Source organism: Anabrus simplex, chromosome 2 (genome assembly GCF_040414725.1).
Source record: "Anabrus simplex isolate iqAnaSimp1 chromosome 2, ASM4041472v1, whole genome shotgun sequence".
Lineage (NCBI taxonomy): Eukaryota > Metazoa > Arthropoda > Insecta > Orthoptera > Tettigoniidae > Anabrus > Anabrus simplex.
This window is the reverse complement of record NC_090266.1, coordinates 701,277,958-701,303,000: the sequence shown is the minus strand read 5'-3', so window position 1 is coordinate 701,303,000 and position 25,043 is coordinate 701,277,958. Positions and strand designations below refer to the sequence as shown.

The 25,043-nt window shown below is 37.4% G+C and overlaps 1 protein-coding gene across 2 annotated transcripts in view; it reads right to left on the bottom strand.

The window, feature by feature from the left end:
• Positions 1–25,043, bottom strand: part of LOC136863045 (mitochondrial enolase superfamily member 1) — a 197,364-nt gene that overhangs the window by 79,043 nt on the left and 93,278 nt on the right. For both annotated transcript variants that reach the window (XM_067139367.2, XM_067139368.2), the window contains one exon: positions 19,578–19,696. In XM_067139367.2, coding sequence (XP_066995468.2) covers positions 19,578–19,696 — 119 coding nt within the window. The remainder of the gene's footprint in view (positions 1–19,577; positions 19,697–25,043) is intronic.

Here is a 25,043-nt window from a genome sequence, read left to right as displayed (position 1 = left end):
AACAAAAAATACGTGTTTCTTTATTTTCAATGGAGATAAAAAATACTATTTTTCACTTCGGTAACATGTTAAGTTTTTGAGATATACTGTAGAAATGCTCATTTTAAAATTTCACCCACTTTTTAGTTCCCCTTAAGTGGAGTTTCCAAAAACAAATCACCTATGCTTCTTTACTTTTACAGGAGATTCCAAATACCAATTTTTATATCTTAACATTTCTGAGATATACAGTAGATAAAGTCTTTCTAAAAATTCACCGCTATTTGTCACTCCTATTTATCAGATTTTCCAAAAACAAAAAAATACATGTTTCTTTATTATCAAAGGAGATCCCAAATACCAATTTTCAGGTCTGTAATGTCTTCTGTTTCTCAGATACATGGCATTCAACCCATTTTTCACCCTTTTTCACCCCTGCTATTGGGATTTTCCAATAAACAAAAAATATGTGTTCCTTTATTTTTAAAGGGGATTCTAAATACAAATGTTTACATCTGTACACTTTAAAAGTTTTGAGATATACATACACTCATTTTAAAATTCACCCTTCTTTTCAACCCCCCCCCCCATTAATTGGATTTTCCAAAAACAAAAAATCCCTGTTCCTTTATTATCAAAGAAGATCCCAAATACCAATTTTCAGGTCTGTAATATCTTCTGTTTCTCAGATATAAATATCCACTTTTAAGTCATTCAACCCCCTTTTCACCCCTGCTATTGGGATTTTCAAAAACAAAAAATACGTGTTCCTTTATTTTTAAAGGGGATTCTAAATACAAATTTTTACATCTGTACGCTTTAAAAGTTTTGAGATATATATATATATATATATATATATATATACACAGTCATTTTAAAATTCACCCTCCTTTTAACCCCCTCATTAATTGGATTTTCCAAAAACAAAAATTATGTGTTTCTTTATTTTTAAAGGAGATCCCAAATGCCAATTTTCAATTCCGTAATATCTTCAGTTTCTGAGATATAAGTATCCTCATTAAAGGCATTCAACCCCTTTTTCACCCTCCTAGTGGGATTTTCCAAAAACAAAAAAAAATACGCATTTCTTTATTTTTAATGAAGATTCTAAATACCAATTTTTACATCTATAAACTTTAAAAGTTTTGAGATATAGATACACTCATTTTAGAAATTCACCCCTATAAAACAAAAAAATACATGTTTCTTTATTTTTAAAGGAGATTCTAAATACCAATTTTTACATCTATAAACTTTAAAAGTTTTGAGATATAGATACACTCATTTTAGAAATTCACCCCTTTTTACCCCCAGTAATTGGATTTTCCAAAAACAAAAAGATACATGTTCCTTTATTTTTAAAGGAGATCCCAAACACCAATTTCAGGTCTGTAATATCTTCAGTTTCTGAGATATAAGTATACTCATTAAAGGCATTCAACCCCTTTTTCACCCTCCTAGTGGGATTTTCCAAAACCAAAAAAATACGTGTTTCTTTATTTTTAATGAAGATTCTAAATACCAATTTTTACATCTGTAAACTTTTAAAGTTTTGAGATTTGCTTTATTTTGCACTGACACAGATAGGGCTTATGGCGACAATGGGATAAGAAAGGGCCAGGAGTGGGAAGAAAGAGACTGTGGACATAATTAAGGTACCAATTTTCATGTCTGTAACATATTACTTTTTTGAGATATACTTATTTTAAAAATTCACCCTCTAGTCACTCCTGTTCACCACTCCTTAAGTAGATTTTCCAAAAACAAAAAAGTACATGTTTCTTTATTTTTAAAGGAGAGTCTGAATACCAATTTTCATTTCTGTAACATCTTCAGTTGTTGATATATAAGTATGCACATAAAAATAAATCAACCCCCTTTTCAGTACTTTCTACACACACCCCCTCCCCCCCACTGAAGTGTTTTTTTTTTTTTTTTTCGAAAACAAACAAATACATCTTACTTTTATTTTTAAAAGAGATTACAAATACCAATTTTCACGTCTGTAATGTGTTACATTTTTTATATATACTGTACAAACGTTCATTTAAAACATTTATCCCCTTTAACACTTCCCCTTAAGTGGATTTTCAGAAAACAAATAATGTGTGTTCCTTCACTTTTACAGTAGATTCCAAATACCAATTTTCTCATCTGCAATGTGTTACGTTTTTGAGATATACTCATTTTAAGAATTCATGCCATTTTTCAGTCATCTTTATCACCCCTTAAGTAGATTTTCCAGAAACAAAAAAAAAAAAGTGTTTCTTTATTTTTAAAGGAGATTCCGAATACCAATTTTCATGACTGTAACACGTTCAATTTTTGAGATATAAGTATCCACATAAATGGTATTCAATCCTTTCTTCACCTTTTTTCACCCCCGTTAACAGGATTTCCTGAATACAAACAAAATAAGATATTCTTTACTTTTAAAGAAGATTCCAAATACCAATATTCATGTCTTTAAACTGTTCCATTATTGAGATTTAGATACACTCATTTTAAAAATTCACCCCCCTTTTCACCCCCTTACTGACGTAATATCTAAAAATCCTCCATTAGTGAGTACCTACACCCTAATATAAATGTATCCCCAAAATTTAATTTCTTTATGTTCAGTAGTTTTGGCTCGGCGGTGATGAATCAGTCAGTCAGTCAGTCAGTCAGTCAATCAGTCAGTCAGTCAGTCAGTCAGTCAGGACAAGTAATTATATATATATAGACTAGCAATTACCTGCGGCTTCGCTTGCGTGGATTTCGTAATTTGATCAAAGTAATCGTTTCTCGGAATTGTACTAAGACATTATTTGAAAATTCCTAAAGTATAAAAACTCACACAAAAAGTGAGTTTCATTTACCCCAGAAATTCTTCGTAAACCACATTTGTGGTATTACCTTTTGGGGCTAAGACGACCATGTGACATAGAACTGTACATGTGAGAAAAGTCTTCCCTCAAGTTGAAAAAATAAATACACGTTTTTTTATTTTTAAAAGAACATCTGTAACATCTTTAGTTTTTGAGATATACATAAGCAGGGACCTGAAAAAATCGCGTTTGCAATAAATGCGAATTTTTTGAATCTTGTACTGAATCCAAGCCTACGGTAATTCTAATGTGGAATAAAATAATTTTTACGCATAAACAGAAGTGCGACAAAATGCGAATCGTGACCCAAAATACTAAATGAGTGTGAATACGTGATTTCGGTGTGAATTCTGCAAAAAACATGCTATTTTACTGGCGAAAAGCAACATATTTTGGCAAAATCGTCAGAAATACTCAAAATATGATGCATAAATGTTTCGACCGTTCTGTTCGATGAAGAAAAGTAGCCGATCGATTGCTGCTTGCTTACTTGAATCGATATTTACAATGGGAAAATCAAGGGGAATAAGATCTGTATCGATTATTATCGAAATGTAAATCGAGTGTCACAGAAATAATGAGATAGATGCAGCATTGTTTTTCTGTTGTTCAAAACTGAAACTAGTGAAAAGTAGAAAGTCGAGCGATCGTTTAGGTTATGGGGCGCATGACAAAAACTGCGCACGAAAGGGCTCAGCAATATGCAAGGATGGTTTATATGCCACAGATTCAGCCACAGTGTTTTGCAAGTATTGTAATTGCTGAGGTGGGTGGGAAAAGAAAGATAGCATTGTGAAACATGTTAAATCTGAAGAACACGTAGGTAAGTGACGCGCGCGATAACGAAAGTTCAACCCCTGCTGCTAGTACGCCTCAAAGAAAGCAATCTTCTGTGCCTACACAGATAGTTGTAAACGATGAAAAATTTCCAAAGATAACTTCTCAAAACGCACAGTTGAAGTAGTTGCCAAAGCAAATATACCTCTGGAAAAGCTGGAAAGCAAAGAGTTAAGAGCCTGGATCACTGAGTTTTCAAACGAAGAGCTGCCATGTGTGAGAACTCTACGTGAAGTATATTTACCGGGTAAGTTTTGATTTCATTGATCGGTTACGGTTTAGGTATTACGACATCGCAACCATGCGGAAAATTGAACGATACCGAATTTGAGTGCGATTTCTGTATCAAACTCTCTTACCCATACCCAGTTGATCCAGTAATTTTAAATTATTTTGTTTTTAATTTCAGGTCTTTCTTCCCTTTCTAGAAGTTGCATCTGACCACCAGAAAAGAACAGCCGGAGGTTCTAGTGGCGAAGAACATCAACATACTCTGTGATGAAACTACAGATAGAATGGGCCTTTGTGTTTTTATCATCATATTCCAAGTCCCAGCCGGATCGAAAAGAGAGCTGCACGTTGTTTCTGTGAACTATCTTGATGCAGGAAATGCTACAAACTGCTCTCGTGCTGTTTTAGAAGCTCTGCGCAATTATAGTGTACCATATGATGCAGTTAAAGTGTTTGTTAGTGAGAGTGCCCCGTACATAACCCGGTGTTATGAAACATTAAGTGTGGCCATAGGGGATCATTTAATGCATGTACAGTGCTGGGCACATAAGATCAGCTTGGTTGGCAATAGTTGGGTCGCGACAGATTTAAATCATATGATTGCGGTGGTAAAGTCTGCATTTTTGAACACAAGAAAGTGAAAATATAATTATTTATAATTCTTAACATCAAAGTGTGGTGCTTCAAAGGAAGCAAAGCTTTTTCCTGCACCTGTCATAACCCGATGGAATAGCTGGTTTCAGGCTGTCTTCTGTCTGAGTGTTTACTTTACTGATGTTACATTTTTTAAGATGTCTGACATGAAAGACATTAACAACTGTGGTATTAAGTACCTGACTGATCTGAGTGACCGAGAAGTGTATAGGCTTCACTCCCACACGGTTTTTGTCACAGATCATGCAGCTGGATTGGTTGACCTCCTTACTGAACTTGAAGGGTCTCTGTATACTACTTCTCACCTCCTTTACCCCAAACTGCATAACCTCGATGCCAGTTTTACCTTCATTTGTGAGGGGAATTTTTCTGTGGCAACTAATGATGCTTTGATTAAGCTCACTCCACTACAGCAGACTGTATACAGAGACATATTTGTCAAAGCTGCTCATTCTTCACAGTGCAAGCTAGCCAAATTGAAAGCTAAAGACCCTAACCATAAGTATTTTGTGTCAATTTCTCAAGCTTTGTATCCAAAAAATATAATTTTGAATAACACTGATAAATTAGATGAGCTTGAGAAATTGTTAGGAGTAACAGATCTCTCACAAAATGATATCTGGTCTGGTTAATGTACTCTGAAACATGCAATTCAAACCCAGATGAAAGAAAGTGAAAAATATGATGTCATGCTTGCATTAACTGCAGTACAGACAGAGTTCAGCATATTTGCTAAAAACTGTCTTGAGTTGTTGTGGACCCCAACGAACAATGTAGATAGCGAGCGCGTGTTGTCTCATTACAACACAGTGGTTATAGACAGACGATGCAATTTGATAAAAAGCAATGCCAAGGTACTGACAATGCTTTCATTTGAACAATGAATTTGTATTGTGTGTGAACCAAGGACAATAATTGCACTTCATAAACTTGGAATTGTTAAAATTAATAATACCATGCGATTATTTTAACTTTGTAAATAGGCGCTAATTTTGGAAAAATAGATGCTAATTTTAGAAAAAATAGATGCTAATTTTTAAACATATAGGTAAGGGTTATTCTGGCCGAAGGCAGGTCCGAACCTCCGCAGAGGTGTTCCTGAGCCGGAGTTTATGTGCGGTAGGGTGGCCAGTTCCTTTCCGCTCCTCCATTCCCTTACCCCCCACCAACAGCGCATGGCAACCCGTCCAACTCTTGACCACGCCCAATGTTGCTTAACTTCGGAGATCTCACGGGATCCGGTGTTTGAAACATATAGATGCTAATTTTTCAAGTCCATATACATAAGTATCCCCATAAAAAGAATTCAAACCCTTAATCAGTCCTTCCCCCACACCCATCCCCATCTAATTGTATTTTCCGAAAACAAAAATACAGGTTTCTTTATTTTTAAAGGAGATTCCAAATACCAATTTTTATGTCTGTAACATCTTAAAGATATAAGTATCCTCAAATAAAATAATTCAACTATTTTTCACTTCTTTTCACCCCATGTTAAGTGCCCTCTCCGAAAACAAAAAGGTACATGTTCCTGTATTTTTAAAGGACTTTCCAAATACCAAGTTTCTTGTATCTAACATGTTAAGTTTTTGAGAATTAATTTAGATACACCGGTACTCATTTTAAAAATTCACCTGCTTTTCCAATTCTTTTCAGCCGCTTAACTGGATTTTCCAAAAAAAGAATTACGTGATTCATTATTTTTAAAGGAGATTCCAAATACCAGTTTTCATGTCTGTACATCTGTAACACCTTCAGTTTTTGAGATAAATGTATACTCTCAAGAATATTTCAAATTCTTCTTCTTGACTTCTTTCCACCCTTCTCCCACCTTAACTGGACGTTCCTAAAACAGAAAATATGTGTTTCATTATTTTGAAAGGAAATTCAAAATACCAACTTTCACGTCTGTAACAGCTTCAGTTTTTAAGATAAAGTATCCTCATAAACATATTTCAACTCCTTATTTTGCTTATTTTCAGCCCCACACCCCTTACGTCGAATTTCCGAAAATCACAAATGCGCGTTTCTATATTTTTAAAGGAGATTCCAAATACTAATTTTCACGTCTGTAACATCTTCAGTTTTTGAGATATAAGTATCCTCATAAAAGTAATTCAACTACTTTTCACCTACCCCCCCCCCCCCCATTCCAGCCCGTTAAGTTGATTTTCCCCTGCCCAAAAATGCATGTTTCTTTATGTTTAAAGGAGATTCCAAATGCAAATTTTCACGTGTGTAACCTTAAGTTTTTGAGATCTAAGTTTCTCCATAAAAAGAATTAAAATTTTTCACTTCCTTTCACCCTCCCCCCTTAAGTGAATTTTCCAAAAAACAAAAATACTTGTTTATTTATAAAGGAGCTTCCAAATGCCAATTATCACGACTGTAACATCTTCAGTTTTGAGATATACGGTATGTATCCTCATAAAAAGGAATTAAACTCCTTTATAACCTCTCGCCCCCCAGTTGATTCCCCCCCTCAAAATGCATATTTCTTCATTTTTAAAGGAGATTCCAAATACCAATTTCCATGTCTGTAACCTACAGTTTTCAGATATAAGTTTCTCCAGAAAAACAATTCAAATTTTTTTGCTTCCTTTCACACTCCCCACTCAAGTGAATTTTTCAAAAACAAACAGTACCCATTTCTTTAAAAGAGCTCCCAAATACCAATTATCATGACTGTAATCTCTTCAGTTTTCGAGATATATGTATCCTCATAAAAGGAATTCATCTCTGTTTTCATCCCCCCCCACCAAGTTGATTCCCCAACCAAATGCGCGTTTCTTTATTTTTAAAGGAGATTCCAAATACCAGCTTTCACATTTGTAACATCATTAGTTTTTTTGGTATATAGGTACAGTATATATACACTCTCGTACAAATAATTCAACTAATTTCTCATTTCCTTCGCCCCCCCCCGTTAAGGGCTTTTCCCGAAAACCAAAGAATATGTGTTTCCTTACTTTTAATGGAGATTCCAAATACCAATTTTCACATCTGTAACATGTTAAGTTTTTGAGAAATACTGTAGATACGCTAATTTTAAAAATCCACCCCCTTTTTCAGTTCCCCTTAAGTGGATTTTCCAAAAAAAAAAAAATTATGTTTCTTTACTTTTACAGATAATTCCAAATACCAGTTTTCAAATCTGTAATTTGTCGCATGTCTGAAATAATTTGCAGATATAACTTTTTAAAAATTCACCCCGTTTGTCACTCCTGTTCACCCCCTATTCATCAGATTATCCAAAAACACAAAAATTTTCAAAGGAGATTCCAAATTTCGATTTTCATGTCTGTAACATCTTCAGTTTTTGAGATATAGGTCTCCTCATAAAAGGCGTTCAACCACTTTCCCCCTTTTTTTCACCCCCTCTTAATGGGATTTTCCAAAAGCAAAAAAATACCTGTTTGTTTATTTTTACAGGAGATTCCAAATACAAATTTTTACGTCTGTAAACTTTTAAGTTTTTGAGATATAGATATCCTCCTTTTAACACATTAATGACGAGCTACTTTAATTAACGTAGTTTCGATTTGGTGCGCAGGTGACCGGCTACGTAAATTAACATTTTCTCACATTGCTACATTCTTGTGTGTTTTTATCCTCTCCACCGTTTATTAATGGAAATATTTCGTGTTGTATACAAACTAAAGTCTTTGTTGATCAGAATTCAGATAGATATATTCTTTCCTTGACAATGCTTTCGGCACAGGAAGTGTGGTTTCCTAACACTCAGTACCGCGTGACCGAGTGTATTGCTAGGTGTCAGCATGGCACGCCGTAGCAAAGACAGCTTGAATGATGATGACATATTTGGAGAATTGCATGCTGATAGTTTATCTGATGTCCCTAGTGATTGCAAAAGTGTATTAGTGATAGTGAAGATTTGTGTCCGTCAACATAAAAATATATGCGCGGAAGTGAAAGTGCGACATTCAGTTCAGAGGAGCCTGTTGACAGCGACAATAATGCTAGTGAAAATGCTGGTGATAGCAGTGACAGTGAGGTTGATGGATGAACAAATAAGGATGAAAACAGAATCCTGGAACCATTTACAGATATTTATATTTCATCCTACTTCTCATGCTAGGTGTGCTTCTGTTGCCGGTCCACAGGAAAGAATGGAGTAGCCCGCGCCTGGACAACAATGTGTTAAAAATTCATCCCCCTTTTCACCCCCTTAGCGATGGAGTATCTGAAAATCCTACCTTAGCGAGCACCTAAATATTAATATGAATGTAACCCCAAAATTTCATTTCTTTATGTCCAGTAGTTTCGGCTCGGCGATGATGAGTCAGTCAGTCAGTCAGTCAGTCAGTCAGTCAGTCAGTCAGTCAGTCAGTCAGTCAGTCGGGACAAGTTATTTTATACTCTATATATATAGATTTACAGAGTGAAATAACCCTACATGTTTTTGAAAAGGTTGCGGGGCGGCGCCCAAAAGCCCTTCCTGCACGAACCGCCACTGCACCATCCCTCGAATGCAAACTCACAGCTGCGCGCCCCTAACCGCATTGCCAACTCACCTGATAGGTATATTAGATAGTACCTTGTTTGCTATAATTGTGTGCATCTTTGTGTGTGTATCTTTCGTTTGTATCTATTAGAGTATAGTAGGATAAAATAGTACTAATAATAATCTGCCTACACATTTAGCTTTATTGGAAATCTTTGAACAGTTCTTGCAAATTTCAAATTTTGATTGTAATTTTTATTTCTGTTTGTGCTTAATAATAACATATTGCAATTAGGATAAGTCTGAATGTAGTTAAACTTTAATGTAGTGTATTATAGTATCTTATTAGAAATTAGCATGCTTACTCTATCATTGTAAAATATTTGTGTAGTATAGTAGAAGTATCTGTAGAAACTCTCCTACTACAACTCTATTGTTGTAATTAGGATAGGTTTAACTGCAGTTTAAAATTGTGTAATTCTTGTGAATTCCTTTTGGTATTCATTAATTAAAGACAGTTTTCATCCTGTTAGGGTGTTGTAGGATAAAAATATAGTGCGACTAAGTAGTATTATTGTACAACAGTATATTAAATATCTTACTGTTGTGTGATTTTTGTCTACTATCCTAGAATATATTTCTTTCCTTTCTTTTTTGCACAGAATAAGTTGTTTTATTTTTCCTTTTCTTTTCATTTTTCTGTAAAGAATGGTTAAGGAGTGCAAGTGTAGGAACTGTGGGTGTGGACAGGCGTTAAGGAGTATGAGGAAGGAGTTGGCGAGTTTGAGGGAGATAATTATGATTCTCTCAGAAAACAGGAAGGAAGGTAGGCCTCCCTCAAACAATGTACAGGATACAGTAGGTGTAAAAGGGGGCGGGAGGGAAAGGGGGGAATTATAGAAGACAGGTTGTCAAATGTTTTAAGGGAAAACACACTGCAGGCTAAGGGCTCTATTCAGGATCAGAATTCAGGACAAGTTCTGTGAGAAATCGGTACAAGTCACTGCAGGAAGAACAAAAAGAGGGAAGATGAGGAACAGGGAACTGTTACTGAGAAGTGTGAAAGTAGGAAGGGAAAAGGTAGGAAAAGGAAATGTGAAGTAGAGGATAGGAAAAGACAGGTGGAACAGGGTCATGGGAGGGAGAAAAGGGAGGAGGAAGTAGCTTCTGCATCTGTCAGGAAAGATAGGGCTGACCAGGAGGGGAGGGGATCATATGAGTTGGATAGGGTTGTGGCTCTGGTCATGAGGGATTCTATTGTTAGACATGTGGGGAAAGTGGTAATTCTAAATTCCCATGGAGGGAATTAGATATTTTTCCACCAGACCTAAGACGAAATGCTGGTTAATAGAGCAAACGCCTGAAAAGCCAACATCTAATTTTTGATGTGGGGAAAGTGCGTGGAGGAAAGGGAACCGGGGGAAGAGTGTTATCCAGGAATTAGGTTGAGACAAATGTTGAGGAAAGTAGGAGAAGGAGGAGGGAAAGGAGAAGGTGGTAGTGTTTCATGTTGGTACCAACAACGAAAGGCAAGCAGGTAAAAGAACCAACATAGTGGGGAATGTGTGGGATCTAGTAAATGCAGCACGGGTGAAGTTTAAGGAAGCGGAGATTAACAGTGGAATACTGTATAGGAGGGATACTGACGGGAAGGTGATTGGGGATTAAAATGAGACTATGGAGTGGGTATGTAGGAAATTGGGAGTGAGATGGGTGGGTATGAGATAGGGATCTGCACTCAGATGGCCTTCACTTAAACCGCAGTGGTAGGTATAAGTTAGGAAATTTGTTTAGAAGAGTTATAGGGAGGTACATTAATGGAAACAGGGTGGTCTAGGGAGCAGTGGTAAGGGTACATGGATGTAGAAATCCAGTAAAGATGCATAAAAATGCTGGTGTTGAACTTCAAAAAGTATTGTAAAGAAAGCAATAGAATTAAGTGATTTAATAGATATATACTTACCAGATATTGTAAGAGGAGTTGAATCATGGCTGAGAAATGATACAGTGGATGCAGAAATATTCTCACGGAACTGGAGTGTGTATCGTAGAGATACAATAGGAATGGTAGGAGGGGGAGTATTCATTCTGGTGAAAGAAGAATTTGTAAGCTACGAAAAATATGACAAACATGAAATTCTAAGTGTAAAGCTCATTTCTAGAGATAACAGGCAACTTGATGTCTTTGGAGTGTACAGACTGGGAATGGGTAGCACTGATGCTGATTCAGAATTATTTGATAAGATAAACAACTGTGTGGGAAATGATATGGAAACGAATGTGATTGTAGCGGGAGATCTGAATTTACCAAATGTCAATTGGGAAGGTAATGAGAACGACAGGAAGCATGACAAACAAATGGCAAATAAGCTAATATTGGAAGGATGGCTGATTCAGAAAGTAATGGAACCAACTAGAGGGGGGAATACCCTGGACGTTTTGCTGGTAAAACCAGATGAGCTCTACAGAGAAACCGAAGTAATAAATGGTATTAGTGATCATGAAGCTGTTTTTGCCATAGTTTAAAATGTGATAGAAAGGAAGGTCTTATAAGTGGCACTGTTAGGCAGTACCATATGGCTAATAAAACAGGCATGAGGGATTTTTTAAAACGTAACTATGAATGGTGGAAAACAGTAAATAAGAATGTACACAGACTGTGGGATGGTTTTAAAGCAGTTGTTGAGGAATGCGAAAACAGGTCTGTACTGTTAAAGGTGGTAAGGAATGGTAAAGACCCACTATATTACAACAGAGAAATAAAGAGACTAACAAGGAGGTGCAGATTGGAAAGAAATAGAGTTAGAAATGACTGTGGAAGTAAGGAGAAATTGAAGGAAATTACTAGGAAATTGAATCTAGGAAAGAAGTAAGCTAGGGATAACATGATGGCAAGCATAATTGGCAGCATACAAATTTTAGTGAAAATTGGAAGGGTATGGCAGAAAGAGGTTCCAGGAAGGATATTCCAGAAATCATTAATGAACAAGGGGAGTGTGTTTGTGAGGATCTTCAAATGCATAGGTATTCAGTCAGCAGTATATAAAGATTTTTGGTTACAATGACAATGTCCAGATAGAGGAGGTAACTAATACTAAAGAAGTTATATATTTTACCTATGACAACAACATCTACAACAAGATACAATAGTTGAAAACTAAAAAAGCGGCTGGAATTGGTAAGATTTCTGGGGATATATAAAGACAATGGGTTGGGATATAGTACCATATCTGAAGTACTTATTTGATTATTGTTTGCATGAAGGAGCTATACCAAATGAATGGAGAGTTGCTATAGCAGCCCCTGTGTCTAAAGGAAAGGGTGATAGACATAAAGCTGAAAATTACAGGCACTGCATGTAAGCTTTGAGAAAGCATTCTTTCTGATTATATTAAGACATGTTTGCAAAATTAATAACTGGTTCGATAGAAGGCAGTTCAGGTTTAGGTAAGGTAAGGGTTATTCTGCCCGAAGGCAGGTCCGAACCTGCGCAGAGGTGTTCCTGAGCTGTAGTTTACGTGCGGTAGGGTGGTCAGTTCCTTTCCGCTCATCCATTCCCTTACCCCTAATCAACAGCGCGTGGCAACCCATCCAACTCCTGACCACACCCAATGTTGCTTAACTTCGGAGATCTCGCGGGATCCGGTGTTTCAACACGGCTACAGCCGTTGGCAGTTCAGGTTTAGGAAAGGTTATTATACTGAAGCTCAAGTTGTAGGATTCCTGCAAGATATAGCACATATCTTGGATTCAGGCATTTGTCTAAGGCATTTGATAGGGTGGATCATGGGAGACTACTGGCAAAAATGAGTGCAATTGGACTAGAAAAAAGAGTGACTGAATGGGTGGCTATATTTCTAGAAAACAGACCTCAGAGAATTAGAGTAGGTGAAGCTTTATCTGACTCTATAATAATTAAGAGGGGAATTCCTTAAGACAGTATTACTGGACCTTTATATTTTCTTATAAATATAGACAGTATACAAAATAATAGTTTTGTCTGTACATTGCTCAGAATTTGAAAATAATGGTATTTCTGTATCAGTCATGTCCACAGTAACAAGGAAATGCAGTTTCTACTTTTCCGTCATTTCTGTCTGTATGCCTGTCTGTATGTACGTATGTACATGCATCACGAGAAAACGGCTGAAGAGAATTTAATAAAAATCGGTATGTAAAGTCAGGTTTGAGCCACTACAATCTAGGCTATAAATCATTTTATTCATGCTGAGTGAAATGGTAGTTTAGGGGAAGGCCTAATATTTAATTCTCAAATACTGTATTTACATTATTAGTGGTCATATCGATAAATACTACATAACTAAAGTTATATAGAATTTAATTTCCGATCATTTATGTCTTATACATTTTTACCATACCGGCTATGACAAATGGATTTCTATTTTTGTTGCTAAGTCCATATCAACGCCGAGCAACGAGAAAATGGGTAAACAGAATTTAATGAAAATCGGTATATAGAGTCGGGGAATAGAAACTACAGTTTAAGCTGTAGACAATTTTATTCACCCTGGGTGAAATGGTAGTTTAGGGGAAGGCACCTAAAATTAAATTTTTAAATACCTATGTTATTGGTCCTGTGGAAAAGTACTATATAACAAAAGTTATAGAGAATACAATTTCTGATCATTTATGTTTTATTCAGTTTTACCGTACTGACTATGATAAGAGTGGTATTTCAGAGCTAGAAGAAAATTAAATGTGAAGGCCTACAATATTGAAAGCGTGTAATATTGATCAACAATAACATTACATTAACCGTTGTTTGTTGTGATGTCCTTTGTCTCTTATGCTGACACTCAACTCTGATAGATGGGATTACTGCTGCGTACCGAGTATAACAGCCTGACTGAATATTGGCAGGAAATAGCTGAGGAGTTAGAAAACTTTCTTCTTTAGCATGCCATTCCTCTGGTTCACACATTTTCTGATACTGCTGGTACGTAACACACTGGTTCATCATAGTATTCCAGCTATTCAATACCTATTCTGATGCGCTGTTTTGAATGACAGTGTGCACACAGGACAGAGGCTCATGTAGTAGTAGTAGTAGTAGTAGTAGTATGAACAGGTCTAGAATTACAATTTAGGCCTATTCTAAATTATAGTACCACAATTCACTAAATAACTCAAAATTCAACCCTGAAAAGAGCTGTTTATTAAGAAAAGCTTCTTCCTTTTCACTTTTATTAAATCTACATTAATTTTATTCCAAAATAGCAACCACGATGACAGTCTTCTGAGAATCCTGTAGCAAAACACGGGTACATCAGCTAGTATTGTATATAAATTATATGAGTAGAGAGCAAAAGATCTGGAGAAATTGCTGAATGGTATGGACAGGGTCTTAGAAAAGGAGTACAAGATGAAAATAAAACAAAACAAAACAAAAGTAATGGAGTGCGGTCGAACAAAGTCAGGTGATGCAAGAAATATTAGATTAGGAAAAGAAGTCTTAGAGGAAGCAGATGAATATTGTTACTTGGGTAGTAAAATAACTAAGGATGGTAGAAGTAAGGAGGACATAAAATGCAGACTAGCACAAGTAAAGAAAGCCTTTCTTAGGAAAAGAAAATTGTTCACCTCGAACATTGAGATAGGAATTAGAAAGATATTTTTGAAGACTTCCGTCTGGAGCATGGCATTGTATGGAAGTGAAACATGGACGATAACTAGCTCAGAAAGAAAGAGAATAGAAATATGGTGTTACAGAAGAATGCTGAATGTGAGATGGGTAGATAGAAACATGAATGAAGAGATACTGAATTGAATTGGTGGGAGGAGATTGATTTGGCTAAATTTGACAAGAAGAGCTAAAATGATAGGGCACATCTTAAGACACCCAGAACTTGTGCAGTTGGTTTTTGAGGGAAGTGTAGGTGGTAAGAATGGTAGTAGAAGACCAAGATACGAATATGAAAAGCAGATTATAGCAGATGTAGTAGTAGTTATGTAGAAATGTAAAGGTTAGCACAGGATGAGGTGGCATGGAGAGCTGTATCAAACCAGTCTATGGACTGATGACTCAAACAACGAACATGAGTAGAGAAGTGGAATCAGAGATAAGGCATTTTGCAGATGATATTAGTCTGTACAGATAATAAATAAGTTAAAAGATTGTGAACAACTGCAAAATGACCTCGATAATGTTGTGAGATTATTTCAAATGGCAATGGTATGGTTAAAAGTCAGGTTGTGAGTTTCACAAATAGGAAAAGTCCTCTCAGTTTTAAATACTGCATTGATAGGGTGACAGTTCCTTACTGGAGTCATTGTAAGTACCTAGGTGTTAACATAAGGAAAGATCTTCATTGCAGTAATCACATAAATGGGATTGTAAATAAAAGGTACAGATCTCTGCATATGGTTATGACGGTGTTTAGGGATTGTAAAAAGGATGTAAAGGAGAGGCCATATAAGTCTCTGGTAAGACCCCAAAGAGAGTATGGTTCCAGTGTATGGGACCATCACCAGGATTACTTGTTTGAAGAACTGGAAAATATCCAAAGAAAAGCAGCTTGATTTGTTCTGGGCGATTTCTGACTAAAGAGCAGCATTACAAAAATGTTGCTAAGTTTGTGCTGAGAATTCTTGGGAGAAAGGAGACAAGCTGCTCGACTAAGAGGTATGTTACACGTTATAATTCTCATGTTAGGTCCGTATTGAAATGAACGTAAATACAAAGTATGTTACAAGTGTTATTTTTAATATCCACCTATTCAACAGAGATCTAGTAAATTAAGAATTAAATCTTATTATAAAATATTACAAGGGACATGTTTTGCCCATATTAAGGGCATCATCAGCCTCAAACTCAAACCTGTATGGTGAATAATCAGGATCCTGATTGTTCTTACAAATCATAAGAGGATATCAATGTAGGTGTTATACAGCTTGATACTATGATTTTAACCAAGGATATTCTAATAATTTGATGTTAGACAAACACCATAACATTACAGTGACCTTTGTTTGTAGTAATGTTCTTTGTCTCTTATGCTGACATCAACTCCGATAGATGGGATTACTGCTGCGTACCGAGTATAACAGCCTAACTGAATATTGGCGGGAAATAACTGAGGAGTTAGATAACTTTCTTCTTTAGCATGCCAATCCTCTGGTTCATACATTTTCTGATACTCTGTTTTGAATGAGCAGTGTGCGCAATTAAGTCAGAGGCTCAGTTAGTAGTAGTAGGAGTAGTAGTATGAACTGGTCTGGAATTACAATTTAGCCCTTTCCAAATTATAGTACCAGAATTCACTAAATAACTCAAAATTCAACCTTAAAAAGAGCCGTTTCTTAGGAAAAGCTTCTTCCTCTTCACTTTCATTAAATCTACATTAATTTTATTCCAAATTAGCAGCGAAGATGTGGTTTCTTCTCTGGCTTGGAGAAAAAATTGCCTCCACGTCAGATAGTTCTCTCCCCCGCCAGTGTAGTGAATTGAGATTTTCCGACTCATCGGGTACTCCGAGGAAGCCGATAAGTAACCGGGCATAGTTTTTGCCCTGGGGCTATCCACTATTTGACCCCCCCGCCGAAAAAGGACGAAGATTGTTCACGGATCACGGATGTCTGCATCTTGGTCATTCCAGCCCTGTAGCTTTGGACTGTTAGTTTGGCAGCATAGTACTGTTCATTAAAACTGAAAAAATGTGTGGTTTCTCATTTGATCGAGTATTTCATATGAAGGCATTGCTTTTAATCGCACCATTCCTACTGACGTCATTGTAATGATCCATGTTCATTTCAGTTGGGAAAACCACTAAGAGAGTCTTTCTGAGAATCTGTAAAGGCAGGCAGGGAGTGAGTGTCTGCCATTATAATGAAAACTCCCCAACCTGATTGTGACTGACGGTAGGCAAGCTGGCCTACCATTACAATGAAATTCCCTAACCCAGTCTTGATATGAGAAAAGACGTTGGTGACTTGCCTGTCGTGCTTCTAGGGCAACGTTAAGAGCTATGCAACTTAATACAATCTTGCTCACAACGTTTACACTACCTAACCTAGAATCTTTATATATAAAATAAGAGTTTTGTCTGTACGTTGCTCAGAATTTGAAAAGAATGGTATTTCTATATCGGTCATGTCTATAGTAACAAGAAAATGTACTTTTTACTTTCCCGTAATTTCTGTCTGTCTATCTGTCTGTCTGTATGTATGTATGTACACGCATCACGAGAAAACGGCTGAAGGGAATTTAATGAAAATGGGTATGTAAAGTCGGGGGAAGAGCCGCTGCAATCTAGGCTATAAATCATTTTATTCACGCTGAGTGAAATGGTAGTTTAGGGGAAGGCCTTAAATTTAATTATCGAATATTTATATTATTAGCGGTCCTATCGATAAATACTATATACCTAAAGTTATATAGAATTCAATTTCCAATCATTTATGTCTTATACAGTTTTACTGTACCGGCTCTGATAACACAGATATTAATGAATTTGTATTTTTGTTGCTAAGTCCATATCATCACCGAGCTACGAGATAATGGGTTAACAGAATTTAATGAAAACCGCCATATAGTGTCGGGAATAAGAAACTACAGTCTAGGCTGTAAATAATTTTATTTTCCCCGAGATGAAATGGTAGTTTAGGGGAAGGCGCCTAAAATTTAATTTTAAATACCAGTACCTATGTTATTGGTGCTATCGAAAAGTATGGTACTGCATAACAAAAGTTATAGACAATACAATTTCCGATCATTTATGTTTCATTCAGTTTTACTGTACCGACTATGATAAGAGTGGTATTTCAGAAGGCCTACAATATCCAATATCCAACACTGATCAACAATAACTTTACATTGACCTTTGTTTGTTGTGATGTTCTTCATTTCTTATGGTGGCGCTCAACTCCGTTAGATGGGATTACTACAGCGTACCGAGTATAACAGCCTGACTGAACATTGGCGGGAAATAGCTGGGGAGTTGTGAAACTTTCTTCTTTATTATGCCATTCCTCTGGTTCATACATTTTCTGATACTGCAGGTACGTAACACATTGGTTCATCATAGCATTCGAGCTATTAAATCCCTACCTTGAGACACTGATTGGAATGAGTAGTGTGCACATTTAACGGAATAATGACAGAGGAGTGTTCATGGAAGTCTGCGACCTGGTTGTTCCAGCTCTGGAACTTTGGACTGTTAGATCGGCACCGTAGTACTGTTCGTTGAAAGTGAGAAAGTGTGCGGTTTTTCATTTGATCGAGTATTTTATAATTATGATTACATTGCTTTCAATCGCTATATTCCTACTGACGTTTTTGTAATGACCTATGTTGAATTCAGTTATGAAAACCACCAAGTCAGTCTTACTGAGAATCCCGTAGCGAAGCACGGGTACATCAGCTAGTTTTATAATAAGACTTAATTCTTAATTTACTGGATCTCTTTGTATTGAATAGGTGGATATTAAAAGTAACACTTCTAACATACTTTGTATATAAGTGGTATGTTCTGAGCTGTCAGTGGAGAGATGGCATGGAATGACATTACCAGATGAATCGGTTTGAGTGGTGTCTTTAAAAGTAGGAAAGATCTCAATATGACAATAAAATTGGAGTTCAAGAGTTAAAATTGGGGCAAATATTCGTTTATAGGAAGGGGAGTTAAGGATTGGAATAATTTACCAAGGGAGATGTTCAATAAATTTCCAATTTCTAGGGAATCTGCCACCTGGGCAACTGCCTTAATGCAGATCAGTAGTGACTGATTGATTGTGTGTTTGATAGACTCAAAAGCTTTTAAGTTACATTTAACTAAGTGAACACTGGAAAGTATGGCTTCCTTCTTAACAAACAAATTAAATTGAGGGTTCATAAAGTATAAAAAGATGGAGAGCACTGATGGTGCTGTGGCCAAATATTTCTGGAATAAAAACTCAGAAACACCACTGTCTGCAGTGAAGGTGTGAATGACACAATTATTATTTCCACTTATCCACACCCTGTTATCCTGTTTCACTCATTTTGGTTGTGAAGGACTGGCATGAAAGTTATGCTCCATCATCACTTGATGAGTCACTAGTGATATTTATATTTCCTGACTTATTTACACTACAGTGTTTACACTCTACACTTGCTAATATAAATTATCATCTTCTAATTCCTGAAGATCTTCACTTACACTATTGTCCAAATCGCCATCTAAAACACTATTCATTAATTTCACTAAGTCCTCGACATCAGAATCACGCGTGCTGCTAGTTGCCATAATGGCTGCTAGCTGGAAAGGAATTTTCAATATTTGCGAGTCACCCTATGCATGTGATGTTAAGGTCAAACAAGGGGAAACTTTGACACACCCTCACCTCATCTTTCTAGTACCGGTACCTGATAATCTTAACGCAAAAGCCATCTGTTACACACTGGTGGACTACAGGATGATGTCTGAGTATTGGCAATGCACGGGCCCACCTCATCTTCAGAATTGTAGGTCGTGTGCACTCAAGCAGGAATGTTTCATCATCCGATTTCATTGGGTTAAATAGAGATGGATAATGTCACTCACCAACTTGAGTTGTATATGCTGGATAACCAACATTGCGTAACAGTCTCTCACGTTGCACCTTACCAGGTGCCGCAGCACGTAACATCTGTATAGCTTCTTCAGGTGTCACGACATCAGAACTAAAAGAAGATCACAATGATATTATTGAGTAAGCCATCAGATTTTCATCTGCAGTTATGACAAACTGAAAATAAACCTACAAATAGTACAGACAAATAACTCTAAAAACCTTTTTGAGTTTTATTCCTTTACATATCTTTATATTTATTTATATCCTTTATATATTTATATTATTTATGTAAATAGAATAATTGGATCTTTAAAAAATAATAGTAAAAGAACTGTAAATGCACAGGTCTACTGAATGAAGTTTTAATTGTATCGACTTCAAGTTCAAGGTAATTTAAACTTTATTCCTTGGTTAATGTTATAAAACTCATGATTATATAGCATACTGAGATAACACATGAAGACGATTTTGCCAGTAATATTCCAGAATATCGTAGATTATCAATGTACACTGACTGACAGAGCAAATGCAACACCAGAAGGAGTGGTCAGAACTTTATACCAATTGCAGGGTAGACTGACGTCACTGAGGTATGCTCATGATGTGAAATGCGCCGCTGTGCTGCACACGTAGCGAACGATAAATGGGACACGGCGTTGGCGAATGGCCCACTTCGTACCGTGATTTCTTAGCCGACAGTCATTGTAGAACGTGTTGTCGTGTGCCACAGGACACGTGTATAGCTAAGAATGCCAGGCCGCCGTCAACGGAGGCATTTCCAGCAGACAGACGACTTTACGAGGGGTATGGTGATCGGGCCGAGAAGGGCAGGTTGGTCGCTTCGTCAAATCGCAGCCGATACCCATAGGGATGTGTCCACGGTGCAGCGCCTGTGGCGAAGATGGTTGGCGCAGGGACATGTGGCACGTGCGAGGGGTCCAGGCGCAGCCCGAGTGATGTCAGCACGCGAGGATCGGCGCATCCGCCGCCAAGCGGTGGCAGCCCCGCACGCCACGTCAACCGCCATTCTTCAGCATGTGCAAGACACCCTGGCTGTTCCAATATCGACCAGAACAATTTCCCGTCGATTGGTTGAAGGAGGCCTGCACTCCCGGCGTCCGCTCAGAAGACTACCATTGACTCCACAGCATAGACGTGCACGCCTGGCATGGTGCCGGGCTAGAGCGACTTGGATGAGGGAATGGCGGAACGTCGTGTTCTCCGATGAGTCACGCTTCTGTTCTGTCAGTGATAGTCACCGCAGACGAGTGTGGCGTCGGCGTGGAGAAAGGTCAAATCCGGCAGTAACTGTGGAGCGCCCTACCGCTAGACAACGCGGCATCATGGTTTGGGGCGCTATTGCGTAAGATTCCACGTCACCTCTAGTGCGTATTCAAGGCACGTTAAATGCCCACCGCTACGTGCAGCATGTGCTGCGACCGGTGGCACTCCCGTACCTTCAGGGGCTGCCCAATGCTCTGTTTCAGCAGGATAATGCCCGCCCACACACTGCTCGCATCTCCCAACAGGCTCTACGAGGTGTACAGATGCTTCCGTGACCAGCGTACTCTCCGGATCTCTCACCAATCGAACACGTGTGGGATCTCATTGGACGCCGTTTGCAAACTCTGCCCCAGCCTCGTACGGACGACCAACTGTGGCAAATGGTTGACAGAGAATGGAGAACCATCCCTCAGGACACCATCCGCACTCTTATTGACTCTGTACCTCGACGTGTTTCTGCGTGCATCGCCGCTCGCGGTGGTCCTACATCCTACTGAGTCGATGCCGTGCGCATTGTGTAACCTGCATATCGGTTTGAAATAAACATCAATTATTCTTCCGTGCCGACTCTGTTTTTTCCCCAACTTTCATCTCTTTCGAACCACTCCTCCTGGGTGTTGCATTTGCTCTGTCAGTCAGTGTATATAGCTGTATGTAATATCAGTATATAGCACATGAGAGTATATATCACATTAAAAAGGAAGTGGGTAACTGATATTCATTAACAATTACCCTACATGTAAGAGTTTGATTATAAAAGCACATGTTTTGAGAACTGTAAGAAAATAACCACAATGAACTGTGCACACCTAAGTGCATCGATTATGATTGTGTTAGTTAAATGATCTACATGACATAGCTGATTAGTCTCTACAGACAAATGGTTTTTGTCATGTCATGTTATAACCAGGTTCATAGCCACTAAGTGAGGACAATTTTGCAAACAATAATGATCTCTTATGAGGGGTATTCAAAATATAAGTTGCACATGCCGTCTGTTCCATCGTTGGATGTACTTGTGAAAGGTCGACAGTTGAGAGAGCTCTTGCATTATTGTAGTCATAAAATAGTAAAAACCTAATGGAATAATTTAATTTTGTGTGTGTGTGTGAGATTCATTTAGTGCTAATTATATATTGGTGTATAGTGTTTGTTGATAGAAGTTGGGAGTAGTGATATTTATTTGAATTTTATATCAAGTAGTTCAGTTGGTGTTCAGTAGATTACCTTTCCTAGGTTAAGTAGGCTAACTAGGTATACTTTGTTTCAAACTTAGGTTTAGGAAACAATTTAGGTAATAATATTAACCTTTTTTTAACATTTAAATATCTGTAGGTTTGTTAGTATAATACTTACAAAGACAAATTATCATAAGGAGTTCTAACTTCTTCAGCTTTTATATTCGAACAGACAATATACATGGTATTTTGTATAGATATTCATTAAAACTATCACGAAGGTAATAATTTTTACAATTAAATAATACGATATGCCTGCAAATTTTGATTTAAGGAAAGAAGTTAAAGAGAATACATGGTATTTCACTGTTGAATTACTCAACAGTCTAAAAGACTGTTGATGATTGTTAGCTGCATTCTGATGAGATCAAAGAGTAGAGGGTAGCTGAGTCCAACCCCGCAGTGTAGGGACCTACGCGTCTGCATGTCACCCGACAGCCCCAGGTTCGATTCCAGGCCGGGTCAGGGGCTTTTAACTGTAAATGATCAATATCCGTGGCCTGGGGACTGGGTGTTTCAATCGTCCTTAACATTCCTTTACTCACATTCAACACTTTACACTTCTGCCATTGACAAAATACATGCAGATTCCTTACATATCATGCAAGTAGGGGCAAAAGGTCTTTTTAGGTCGATGCCCAGAACAAATAGCATTAAAAAAAAGAGGGTGGCCGAAAAAACAATAACACAAGAATCAGCTAATTACTGTCTTACGATAATTTGTAGTTCCAAGTCCCCAGCATACTTCGCACTTTGCACATTCGATTATTAATCGAGTAAAAGTTAATAATCAAATTCCTATATCCCAATAATTTCAATTCAAGTCCCTGGCATACATTCGACTAAAGATGTTTAAATAAATTATTGTAGTCAACCTCATATTTTTCAGCATTTAAGGATGCTTTTATTCTCCGTCCTGCATAGTAGGGAAAATAATAGTAATCCACCAGCTGTAAAAATAACATAACTGCATTTTAGTTAAGAACTGTAGTATCTTGTCTAATTTATTTGTGTGTATCTTTGTGTACGGTAGCCCTCTCGCTCCTTCAGAATTTAACCAAACGGCAGTTTTCATTTCTATTAGAGCATAGTAGGATAAAATAGTAGGCCTACTAATAATAATCTGTCTACCCATTTAGCTTTGTTGGTAATCTCTGAGTAGTTCTTGCGAATTTCAAACTATAATTGTAATTTCCATTTCTGTTTGTGCTTAGTAATAACCTGTTGTAATTAGGATATGTCTGAACGTAGTTTAATATTGTGGTGTATTGCATTATCTTATTAGGAATTAGTATGCTTATTCTATTACTGTGAAATATTTGTACAGTATAGTAGAATTATCTGTAGTAACTCTCTTACTAGAATACTGTTGTAATAATTAGGGTAGACATAACTGCAGTTTAGAATTGTGTAATCCTTGTGTATTCCTTTCGGCTTTCAGTAATTAACAGCAGCTTTCATCCTGTTAGGGTGTTGTAGATAATAATTTAGTACAACTAAGTAGTACTGTGATGCAGTGGTAGCCTATATTAATTACCTTAATGTCATATGATCTTTGTGTACTAACCTAGACAATATTTCTTTCCTTTCACTTTTATTTTGCACAGAAGTTATTTTATTTTTCCTTTTCTTTTCATTATTCTGTAAAGAATGGCTAAGGAGTGCAAGTGTGGGAACTGTGGGTGTGGCCACACATTAAGGAGTACGAGGGAGGAGTTGGAGAGTTTGAGGGAGATAATTAGGATTATCTCAGAGGACAGGAAGGAACGTAGGCCTCCCTCAAACAATGTACAGCATACAGGAGGTGTAAAAGAGGGATGGGAAGGAAAGGGGGGAATTGTAGAAGACAGATGGTTAATGTTTTAAGGGGAAGGAGACTGCAGGCTAAGGGCTCTATTCAGGATCAGAATTCAGGACAGGTGTCTGTGAGAAATCAGTACGAGTCACTGCAGGTAGAACAACAGAGGGAAAATGAGCAACAGGGAACTGTTGCTGAGAAGTGTGGAAGTAGCAGGAAAGGAAAAGGTAGGAAAGGGAAACAGGTGGAAAAGGGTCATGGGAGGGAGAAAAGGAAGGAGGAAATAGCTTCTGCAGCAGTGATGAAAGAGGGGAGGGGGATCAAATGAGGTGGGTAGGGCTGAGGCTCTGGTCATGGAGAATTCCATTGTTAGACATGTGGGAAAAGTGTGTGGAGGAAAGGGAACCAGGGTAGAGTGTTATCCGGGAATAAGGTTAAGGCAGATGTTGAGGAAAGTCGAAGAGAAGGAGGAGGGAAAGGAGAAGGCATAGTGTTTCATGTTGGTACTAACAACATAAGACAAGCAGGTGTAAGTACCAACATAGTTGGGGATGTGTGGGATCTGGTAAATGCAGCACGGGTGAAGTTTAAGGAAGCGGAGATTATCAGTGGAATACTGTGTAGGAGGGATACTGACTGGAAGGTGATTGGGGATTTAAATGAGATTATGCAATGGGTATGTGGGAAACTGGGAATAAGGTTCCTTGATCCTAATGTGTGGGTAGGAGATAGGGATCTGTGCACAGATGGCCTTCACTTAAACCACAGTGGTACATGTAACTTAGGAAACTTGTTTAGAAGGGTTATAGGGAGGTACACTGAGGGAAATGGGGTGGCTCAGGGAGTGGTGATAAGGGAACAGGGAACTGGAAGTTAAGTAGGTATAACATAAATATGTTAGTGCTGAACTGTAGAAGTATTGTAAAGAAGGGAATATAATTAAGTAATTTAATAGATATATACTTACCAGATATTGTAATAGGAGTTGAATCATGGCTGAGAAATGATATAATGGATGCAGAAATTTTCTCACGGAACTGGAGTGTGTGATAGAAATTCTTATAATTTTGTTAATTACCACCTATTCAATACAATAAAAACGTAATAGGTTGTTGATATGGTACATGTTTTTCTCC